The sequence below is a fragment of the Taudactylus pleione genome, unplaced genomic scaffold (genome assembly GCF_031769625.1).
Source record: "Taudactylus pleione unplaced genomic scaffold, aTauple2 ptg001056l, whole genome shotgun sequence".
In the NCBI taxonomy this organism is placed as follows: Eukaryota; Metazoa; Chordata; class Amphibia; order Anura; family Myobatrachidae; genus Taudactylus; species Taudactylus pleione.
Window position 1 is genome coordinate 2,154,860 of NW_028285457.1, and position 11,696 is coordinate 2,166,555.

An 11,696-nucleotide genomic window follows, 5' to 3' on the forward strand; every position below is an offset into this window, starting at 1 on the left:
TGCAAAACTGCTTCTCTCTTTGGGGATTAATTCTATCCAAAGAGTTTGCTGGCTCAGAAATGGCCCTTTCATCAGTGGGGGTAAGTGTATGGCCTCTTGCCAGCCTGTAAAGCACTTTCATGGTCCTTGAGTCCTACAGAACAAATCTGAAATAATATCTGTAAAATAACTACTGTGCAGTCCTACGTCCCCCATCTACAGTGTGTTGGCTGGTAATCCGGAGATCCTACATGCCTGCTTCCAAATGGTGCTGCCATCCACTCCAATCACTGTGGTGCCAGGACCCACCTAAATTTCCCTGCTTCCTGTACTTCCGGGCTCTCAGCAATATTAGTTGTGGGGTTCAATTATGTTCTCACTATGAAGGCCACCCCACTGTAGCTCACCCAGTATTGCCGGAGAGGTATATGGGCTTTCTTCAAGACGGTACTTGGGGGGTGTTTTGATTGCACCACATACTGGTGTCCATTCGCTGGTAGCCCCATGTCTGGGAAACCAGTCCATTTGTGGGCATGGTGGCCTTGTGTACCTGGGATTACACATCGTAGATTCCCAAACCAGATTAGCATTTAAAAAAATATATGGTAGTTGCTCAAATCAGCTTCATTGCATACCACAGGTGCTTGTAAAGGGCGGGGTTTACACTGAACACAGAAAAAAGGGATTTGCTCCCCAGCACACTGCAGCAAAAACAATACTTAAATCCTACATGATAATAGAGATTCAGAGGTATTAGTTACATACATTTGCAAATATATGAATAAGCGCCAGGCCATCGTCAAGGCTCCTCTATACTGGCATCCGTAACATTAAGGGGTTCACGTCCGAGAAGCAAGGTACCCCAAAAAAAAAAAATTCCAGCCAAGGACCATCTCACGACCCTGTCTAGTTGTCACCTTTTTGCCTTGGGACTTACCCCTGTCAGCTCCCCCCATGGATCTGTGTGTGTAATTTGCCTGGAGGATTTACTCTGATTATTGCACCTGGTCTCTCCTCTGTCTGTGAGCACTGCTAGCCCTGATTGGAATCGCAGGTGTGGTTCTGATTCTCAGAGCTGCAGTGATGAATACTCCCTCTGCATGTTGTGCCTTCCACCACTCAGAATGCTACTACCAGACCACCTGTCCGTATCCACCAATTGCTGCCAGACCCATGGTATATATATCCTCTCCTGATAGCATTCTGGGCCTGAACATCTCGTCTTCCCGTGGTGCATGGTTCATGCTGTTCCTGCATTCAAGTATATCCCTGAAACCTGCTACAGCAATCCCTGGTGCTATCCAGAAAACCTGTTTCAGCTGTACCTGGCAATCCAGTAAATCTGCTGGCAGCAACCCCCGGTGCTTCCAGAAAACCTGTTACAGCCAAACCTGGCAATCCAATAAGCCTGCTGAGAGCAACCCCTGGTGCATCCCGAAAACCTGCTACAGTAATACCTGGCATCCAGACGTCCTGTTACAGCAATACCTGGCCTGTGCTCTGCTGCTAGTCCTACTCCTGGTTGGTCCCTGGCACTCTGTAAACCTGCCTCGTGTCACCCTGCCTTGCTTCCTGCTGTGGATCAACTCCTGCCCCTTTTACCTACTTACTCCCTCCCTGAACCTAAAATTCCCAAACCTACCCATTCCTTCCTGAAACCTGTTATTCCCAATTATCCTATCCAGCCTGCACTTGAGTTCCAACCTTGTCACAGCATTTCCAGATTACCCTGTTTAGCCCTCATCTCAGCATTGCCTGACTTCCCTTCAGCCATTGTCACATTCCAGTCCAGAGTCAAGTTCCAAGCTCATCAGTTCTATCCACATTGTTCCAGTCCAGAATCAAGTTCCAAGCTCACCAGTTCAGTCCACGTTGTTCCAGTCCAGAGTCAAGTTCCAAGCTCATCAGTTCAGTCCACGTTGTTCCAGTCCAGAGTCAAGTTCTTAGTTCATCAGTTCAATTCAACAAGTCTTCCTGCCGGTCCCAGTCCGGTCCCTCCAGTTCCTGTCATTTATCATCAAAGGCAGTTTTCACTGCTATACAAGTCTTATAAATAGAGCTATCTACATTATATGTGATTCCAGTCATGCTGGCCTCCGTTGAAACCCGATCACCACCTGAGACAGGTAACTCGCAGACACCAATTGTGACATAATGTTCAGGCCCAACGATGGTGGCGGATCAAGCACCTATTAAGGGACTAGATGCTTTCCGTAACCTGGTCACCCGCTTGGATTCACAGGAGGCCGTACAGCATCAAGTGCTACAGCTTTTGCAAATCCTGAATAACCGGTTAGATGTTACCCAAACCTTACCTGAACCCCTAACTACCTTCCATCGACTGCTGGAACAGCTTCAGGCTCTACTCACCAAAATTTTTCAGATCATTCCTGAATTTCTTAGAGCTGCCTCTGTCTCGACTAAAACCTCTGCCTTGGAATCCCTAAGAAACAAGGATTCTTCCTCACCAAGTAATGTCAGACATCGTAGTTACCCTCGCCCCAAGCTCTCTGTGGCCGAACGCCAGCGGCACAAAGATTTACAGCTCTGTCTCTATTGTGGGAGTTCTGACCACTTCATTAAAGACTGTTTCCTTTGCAACTCCAGCAGTGGTTCCAAGTGGCAACGTCTCAGTGCCAGTTCCGGCTCCAGCCCGGATTCTGCCCGTTCCGGCCCCAGCCCGGATTCTGCCCGTTCCGGCCCCAGCCCGGATTCTGCCCGTTCCGGCCCCAGCCCGGATTCTGCCCGTTCCGGCCCCAGCCCGGATTCTGCCCGTTCCGGTCCCAGCCCGGATTCTGCCCATCCCAGCAGGGGACTCCAGTCAGCAGCCCCAGGAGGGGTTTCAAGTCTCGTACCCCAGGAGGGGGTTTCAAGTCTCATATCCCAGGAGGGGGTTTCAAGTCTCGTACCCCAGGAGGGGGTCTCAAGTCTCGCACCCAGGAGGGGGTCTCAAGTCCCGTACCCCAGGAAGGGGCTTCAAGTCTCGTACCCCAGGAGGGGGTTTCAAGTCTGGCACCCCAGCAAGGGGTCTCAAGTCTCATGCCCCAGGAGGGGGTCTCAAGTCTCGTGCCCGAGGAGTGGGTCTCAAGTCTCGTGCCCCAGGAGGGGGTCTCAAGTCTCGTGCCCCAGGAGGGGGTCTCAAGTCTCGCGCCCCAGGAGGGGGTCTCAAGTCTCATGCCTCAGGAGGGGGTCTCAAGTTCCTGTTATCAGGGAGAAGTGTCTTGTGCTACAAAATCTGATTATGGTTCCTGTTCACTGTCTCCTGCATATATTGTTCCAGAAGATGATAATCTCTGTAGCCTGTTCTCAGCTTTGATTGTTGATGCTACTGTCTCTAGCTCCCCAGGACTCCTTCCAGTTCCATCAATTGGTCCGAATTCCGAACATCGGTCAGCTTCAGTTATTTCGACTCCTCATCAATCGGAGCATCCTCAAATTTCCTCCTGCAGGCACCTGAAAGTGCTCCACAATCCTTGAACACACAGGATTCGTCAGATACTTCACCATGCATTTATTTTGATGGGGACTTATCTCAATACTATGCTTTATTGAAACAATTCTTTGGTATGATGAATTCTTCTCTGCCATGTGGAGTCAAGTCTACTAATATTGTAGAGTTTGTTATCTCATCTTTTCAAGGTAAAGTTTGGGACTGGGTTGCCCCTATTTACAACTCCAAAGATCCAATGCTTCAAAATATAAAGACTTTCAGTGAAGCTGTTGTCAAAGAATTTGGTCCTTACCCTGTAAACCAAAATTCTAGCGAAGTTCTCAGTTCCAAAATATTGTCCAAGCACTCTGTTTGTGCTACCAAGAATTCGTCCTCCACTCCTCTGAAATCTGAACAAGGTCAAGTTTTCAAGGGCCAGCGTGCCGAATTCCAGGCATCCCAAGAGAGCAGTACTTTTGAATCTGTAACCCAGAACATGACTTGTGCACACACCTCCTTGTCCCCTTTCTGCTACTGTTCCTCCCAAAATTCTGATCCTGTCCTTCCCAGCCACATATTTCCACAGGAGTTACCAAAGATTCCTGGTCCGTTGGTTGGCACAAAACGTTATCGCAGCAAAAAGAAGAATCGGCGAAGGTCTTGAACTATCTCTTTTGTAGACTTTCCACTCCAAGTATCCCAAGAAATTGAGAATTGGAAAGATGTCTGAAGAAAGTTTTTGTTTTGGTGTCCGGAGTCCACCCATAAAGAGTTGGGTACTGTCACGACCCTGTCTAGTTGTCACCTTTTTGCCTTGGGACTTACCCCTGTCAGCTCCCCCATGGATCTGTGTGTGTAATTTACCTGGAGGATTTGCTCTGATTATTGCCCCTGGCCTCTCCTCTGTCTGTGAGCACTGCTAGCCCTGATTGGAATCGCAGGTGTGGTTCTGATTCTCAGAGCTGCAGTGATGAATACTCCCTCTGCATGTTGTGCCTTCCACCACTCAGAATGCAACTACCAGACCACCTGTCCGTATCCACCAATTTCTGCCAGACCCATGGTATATATCCTCTCCTGATAGCATTCTGGGCCTGAACATCTCATCTTCCCGTGGTGTATGGTTCATGCTGTTCCTGCATTCAAGTATATCCCTGAAACCTGCTACAGCAATCCCTGGCGCTATCCAGAAAACCTGTTTCAGCTGTACCTGGCAATCCAGTAAATCTGCTGGCAGCAACCCCCGGTGCTTCCAGAAAACCTGTTACAGCCAAACCTGGCAATCCAGTAAGCCTGCTGACAGCAACCCCTGGTGCATCCCGAAAACCTGCTACAGTAATACCTGGCATCCAGACGTCCTGTTACAGCAATACCTGGCCTGTGCTCTGCTGCTAGTCCTACTCCTGGTTGGTCCCTGGCACTCTGTAAACCTGCCTCGTGTCACCCTGCCTTGCTTCCTGCTGTGGATCAACTCCTGCCCCTTTTACCTACCTACTCCCTCCCTGAGCCTAAAATTCCCAAACCTACCCATTCCTTCCTGAAACCTGTTATTCCCAATTATCCTATCCAGCCTGCACTTGAGTTCCAACCTTGTCACAGCATTTCCAGATTACCCTGTTTAGCCCTCATCTCAGCATTGCCTGACTTCCCTTCAGCCATTGTCACATTCCAGTCCAGAGTCAAGTTCAAAGCTCAGTTCTATCCACATTGTTCCAGTCCAGAATCAAGTTCCAAGCTCACCAGTTCAGTCCACGTTGTTCCAGTCCAGAGTCAAGTTCCAAGCTCATCAGTTCAATTCAACAAGTCTTCCTGCCGGTCCCAGTCCGGTCCCTCCAGTTCCTGTCATTTATCATCAAAGGCAGTTTTCACTGCTACACAAGTCTTATAAATAGAGCTATCTACATTATCTGTGATTCCAGTCATGCCGGCCTCCGTTGAAACCCGATCACCACCTGAGACAGGTAACTCGCAGACACCAATTGTGACAGACCAATCCCAGGGCATCACACAAAAAAGGGAAAAAAGGTGATAGTGAAGTGTAAAGAAAAGATGTGTAAGGATAAATCAATAAGTGTTAATGAAATGAGAGAGAATTAAAATGACATAAATATTATACAAACACATAGAGAAGTGATAAAAATATTCTATGTGAATTAAGTGGTGATGCCATGAGAAAGGTCCAGCCAGAACCCCCCTGGGGGCCCCACTTCCAAACGCTCACCCCAAAATAATTATTGCTACATAATGGTAGCACCCACTCTGGGTCATATAATTACAATTGATGTACTGCATGATAACAGCACATGTATAAGCTGAGAGCTAACTTACCTTGTAGGTACCCCAAAAAACCTCCACATGTCACTATAAGGATCAGCACATCCTCCTAATGCTGACTCCCTTCATGCCTCTCCAAACTACAAAAAAATATGGTAGTTGCTCAAATCAGCTTAATTGCATACCACAGGTGCTTGTAAAGGGCGGGGTTAACACTGAACACAGAAAAAAGGATTTGCCACCCAGCACACTGCAGCAAAAACAATACTTAAATCCTACATGATAATAGCGATTCAGAGGTATTAGTTACATACATTAACACTTATTGATTTATCCTTACACATCTTTTCTTTACACTTCACTATCACCTTTTTTCCCTTTTTCGTGTGATGCCCTGGGGATGGTCCTTGGCTGGAATTTTTTTTGGGGGTACCTTGCTTCTCGGACGTGAACCCCTTAATGTTATGGATGCCAGTATAGAGGAGCCTTGACGATGGCCTGGTGCTTATTCATATATTTGCAAATGTATGTAACTAATACCTCTGAATCTCTATTATCATGTAGGATATAAGTATTGTTTTTGCTGCAGTGTGCTGGGGGGCAAATCCCTTTTTTCTGTGTTCAGATTAGCATTTACCAGGGTGCCTTGTGCCTTCTGCCCACCCTCAGTCTCGTGGATGTGGGAACATACTGACACAACAGACAAATATCTGATAAAACGTGTTGTTATTTAGCACAAGAAAGCAACAATGGATACTTACGGTCTATGCTGTCAGTGCTGCAACAGTGTAACTATAACATTATATTTGTGTTTCACAGACAGAAGATGTAAATCGAAGTGGTGCCCATTCAATTCAGGTAATAAATACATCCTTAGAGGAAAACTTGTTCTCAGGAGAACTGTTAATTATTAATCTCTGTTCGTCACTTTCACATAATTGTTTTTAGACTATAGTTACCTGGGAAGTGCAAATATTATACCTGGTCATATACAAAATGCAGATTTTATGTACAAAGTTCTGAAAAACAGAAAGTAAAGAAAGAAAATGATTATTCTTATTCAGTAATAGTCTCATAAACACAGCCATGAGCACCCAGGTGTCACTATGAGGAGCTCTGCTAAACAATTAGATAAGGAGACATCATTTCCTGCTTCACCTTATAAGAAGTGACCTGGTGCATTTTTACAGGTAAAATCAAAGTGAATCCTATAGCGACTGATCCTACAGATTTCTTTGGCCCTTGTGAACCAGAGGATGATCCAGAAATGAGAAAATTCCCTGATTTATAGCATAATGGAGAAGAATAAGAAAGCTGTTATAATTGTTCCTTTAGTCATCGTAATCTCTTGTATTGGTTCCTTTCCTACAGCTTTATGTGGGGTGACAAGTTCATGTTAATGGAAATAATTGTTGTCGGTTAAATTACTTCAGTTGATTTTTAATAATGTTCTGTTCTATGTTATCCCAACAGCCGTCAGCACCCGGATGAAGATTAATTCCCTGGAAATATTGCTGGTCGGTGTACTAGTCCTCCTAACACAAACACTGGGAGATCTCTTCTGTTTGTAATACAGTAATTGGGACACATGTTTTCTCCTTGTGATACGGTAACTGGGACAGGTCTTCTCCTAACACAAACACTGGGAGATGTCTTCTCCTAACACATACACTGGGAGATGTCTTCTCCTCCTAACACAAACACTGGGAGATGTCTTCTCCTAACACAAACAATGGGAGATGTCTTCTCCTCCTAACACAAACACTGAGCGATGTCTTTTCCTCCTAACACACGTGCTGGGAGGTGTCTTCTCCTCCTAACACAAACACCGGGAGATGTCTTCTGTTTGTGATGAAATAACTAGGACATGTTGCCGGTCCCTGACTGTCAATCACACTGCGAGTAAATAGTCGCTGCAAGCGACAAAGGTATGTACCTTGATGCATGGGCTGCGCGACTTAGAAATGTATTCCACCTCACACCCTGATAGAGCTGTGCCTCCCTCCTATCCCACCTCACACCCCAATAGAGCTGCGCCTACCTCCTATCCCACCTCACACCCTCAAAGAGCTGCGCCTACCTCCTATCCCACCTCACACCCTCATAGAGCTGTGCCTACCTCCTATCCCACCTCACACCCTCATAGAGCTGCGCCTACCTCCTATCCAACCGCACACCCTCATAGAGCTGCACCTACCTCCTAACGATACTGAATTTGAACCTCTATACGCTCCTACCTATACCTTCTAAATCCTGCCTATAAACCTCTAAGATTGACGCTTATTTGCGTACGCAGTCATACAGTAAATAAAAACCTTACACCTTGAACATGTGTTTCCAAAGCACAAAGTATTATTCAAGTAAAAGTACAGTCAGTTACACGCTATGATCTCAGTACAATTTAGCGCAAAGAAATTATACAGACCCAAGTACAGTTATACATATGCAAGCGCTCTGGACCAGATACCAGCAGCAGCAAGAAACCTCCGTCAATCAGCATTCAGCAAGAAGACTCCAGACTGGGGTCACAACACGCACATTTTTTACCCTCATAGAAATAGACAACACAATAGAGAGGAGTGTTGCTAATACCATTGGTTCCCAGGGAGAGTGCATATGTTACAAGGCATTTAACAGGTTGATTCAAATAGACACAGTCCAGCCTCCGACAGCTGGTTGCCTCTGTTTTCCCGCCTCTTGCAAATCCAAACAGTTGGTCATACAATGTACATTTCGGTGCTTTAAGTCTCTGCGGTCCATAAGTTGAGAATGCATGTTGCAATCTTCACACCGATGATACCGGGAAGCTGTTGAGAGGGTGCAGATCAGTATAATACCAAACACGGCTTACTTATCATGTATTAAACCTTAGCTACCAAATAACCTTTATTTCACAGCAATTATAATAAATGAACAAACTTGAATCTTATACTTTAAAGTTTATGGAATCTTTTATGTGAATATGTAATGCGTAAGTATTCAGGGTTTGATAAAAAGACGCTAGTTAACTTGGGGCAGATGCGTGCGCATGAAGCTAATAAACAGAATTTTCATACAGGATCTTATGCATTCGCTAATGTGCGACTAATTAACAGCGCAATTGTGCGTATTTATGTGTGTATGAGGAATGGTGAAAAGATGCAATCGCATGATGCTAATAGTAGCATCGTCATATGTACTTAAGTGTGAGTTTAGCTAAAATGTCGCTGGGCGGCCATTCGCAAAATGGCGTCTTGCGATCTCATTTTCAAGATGGCGTCTTGCGGCCATTCGCAAGATGGCGTTGTTTCGATCTAAACTTAAGCTGATCTTGTCTCAGCCAATTATCCAGCTTCGACAGTCCACCCTTTGATAGCGAACAACATGCTATCACAAAAATTAATTTTAGGCTTACACATATATATTATTTAATGTTATTATGGGATGGCACAAGTTGGTTCTTAATCCATCAATAATGTGTCTCTGGGAGGGGACATAAAACTACTATTATACGCACACCGTGGATCTTGGAGGATCATGGGGGTGATATGGGGATGCATCAATCCTATAAAGGCAGTCTTGAACGGGAATTGAGACTTTACATTATCTGAGGTGTTTTAAAAGTAACAGTTCAATAATGCATTCTATGCACGTCTAAATATAATACATTAAATTATGGTATTTCCTAGTTCAGGGTTGTAATGCAGTTCTATATTTACCTCAGTATTCATATTGTCATTACTGACCACCATCATAATTTCATTCTTTCATTTTACTCTATTTTTACATTTTCCACACTTCAACACAATAGGAACAAACCGGACACATATGCCAATTATTATGATGACAATCAGTATAAGGATCAAGAATTTGCCTATGCTGGCGATCACTTCCTGGACCCATTCCCCTAGACCTGAGAACCATTTCACTAAGTTCAACCATGAGACCATCCTTATATCTTCTCCCCTACTTTAGCCACTGAAGCATTATGGTTCTTACGAAACTCCCATTTTAGCTGCCGAATTTCATCCATCTTCCGGTCTATCACCTCCTTGGGGTCGCTGGTATCATTGGTGACATAGGTGCAACACTTTACTCCAAATTGGGTGGCCAAAGTTACACAATACCCTCCAGTAACAGCAGTTAAATAATTTAACACTAGTCTGTGTTGCACCAGTTCTTTCTTGTATGCTTGCAATTCTCTCCCTGTATTCCTGAATGTGTCAGCATACATATCGGTGATATTATCTATCAATTTAGCAAGTTCCTGAATATATCTAAAATTTTATGTACCCCGAGCAATCCTGGTGGGATCCAGTGCTACTAAAACTTGAAAGCCAGTTGTCTCACTAATTAACTGAGTGGCTTTATGCACATCACCAGGTATCATATTTCATTTGCCTCTGTGCTCATACTGCATGTGAAGATATGGTGATGGTGTGTTTTTATGGATACCAAGCATTTCAACATGTGTGAGGGTCATAACTTCTGGGACTACTCTTCCCAGCTAACACAAACCTTCGGAACTCGGGGAGAGCCACTTATACGCCTTTCTTCCACATATAAAATACACATTATCGGGGAGAACATAAGGAATGGTATGCCTCATTATCATTAAACACATTTCCCTTGCAAACAATCCTATCTCAGGCTCTTCCATCTGGTATATGCAAGTTTCTGGTTGTATTATTTTAGCACAATAACCATCCGGTACCTTACCAATAATTTCTTTGGTGGAACTCGATGTATACCGGTACCTAAAATGTTTCCTACTAGATTTAATTGAGCGTAACAGATCATGATTTACGGACTCATTATCAGCTCTCTGTGAAAAGGTCATCGTCTGATTATTCCCCATTACTTCCCAACTCCTGGGTTTATTGCGGTTGGTTATGTTCAAACACAAAAGTGATCTATCTACTTGGAATTGATAGAGTTTAAAATGAGGTGGTTTGGATGAGAGGAATTTTCCATCCAATGTTTTCCCTTTTTGCAATTCTAAAATTTCCATGATATTCAGCAGAAATGGCACCAACCCTACGTTATGCTGTCCCTGTGGCACATGTGAACACACCCAGCAATCAGTTTGATTTAATACTTTGCCTACCATGCTATGATAATCCTCTAAAGGATACCCACCCCAGTACGGGTTATATTTAGGCTGGCACCGTTGAATACAGTTCTCATCAACTAGGGACCCACAAAGCTCACAAATACAGGAATCTTCAGACGATAAACTTCCACACCGTCCCCGAGTATCCGGAATAACAGCTCTCTTAACAATAACAGTACTAAGATTGGTCAGACACTCCCCTGATTGGCATTGCACTCCTCCTGACTCCACTCCATCAGCACTGTCATCAGCTCCCATCTCCTCAATCGGTCCCCCGTCACAGAAACCGGATATCCCAGAACCAAACAGAATGGTGAAAACTCTGGAAAAGAACATGAAAATGAACACAGCAGGCCAGTCCATTGTCACAACAAAGACCTGCAAATTTGTTTTAGTTCAGGTATCTCACTACGACCTTTTCAATCCTCCCGGAACAAGTTCGCAATCCACAGGTCCACGTTATCAGCCTTGTCTCCGACTTGTTTCTCCACTGGTTGATTGACCTTTTTGCAGTGAGTGGAGTGGACCCAGGTATCTTTCTCCTTTTAAAGATGTAGTACTTGTCAGCAGCACCTGGTACGGACTTTCCCACCGATCAGTCAAACAACCTGAACGCAAGAAATTTCTGATCATAACATATTCTCCTGGTTCAACATCATGACAGTTAGTTTCAGGCATATCATTGGACAACAATTTCAGTTTCTGCTGCTGCTGTTTTAACTGCTTACTCATTGATATAAGATACCTTACAGTTACCTCGTTGTTACCTTTCAAGTCTTCCTGTGGACTTATAATCAAATTAGGTTGTCTACCGAACAGTATTTCAAAGGGGGACCGATTTAGAGGGGGTCTAGGAGTGGTCCTTATACTATGCAGGACCAACGGTAATGCTTCTGGCCATCCTAATCCAGTCTCTGCCAT

At 44.7% G+C, this 11,696-nt stretch overlaps 1 protein-coding gene across 5 annotated transcripts in view; it reads left to right on the top strand.

Annotated features, from left to right (window-relative positions):
* ART1 (ADP-ribosyltransferase 1) overlaps positions 1 to 8,612 on the top strand; it is a 64,908-nt gene extending 56,296 nt beyond the window's left edge. For all 5 annotated transcript variants that reach the window (XM_088461455.1, XM_088461457.1, XM_088461456.1 and 2 more), the window contains 2 exons: positions 6,503 to 6,541; positions 7,157 to 8,612. In XM_088461455.1, coding sequence (XP_088317581.1) covers positions 6,503 to 6,541; positions 7,157 to 7,254 — 137 coding nt within the window. In that variant the 3' untranslated portion in view covers positions 7,255 to 8,612. The remainder of the gene's footprint in view (positions 1 to 6,502; positions 6,542 to 7,156) is intronic.
* The last annotated feature ends 3,084 nt before the right edge of the window (positions 8,613 to 11,696 follow it).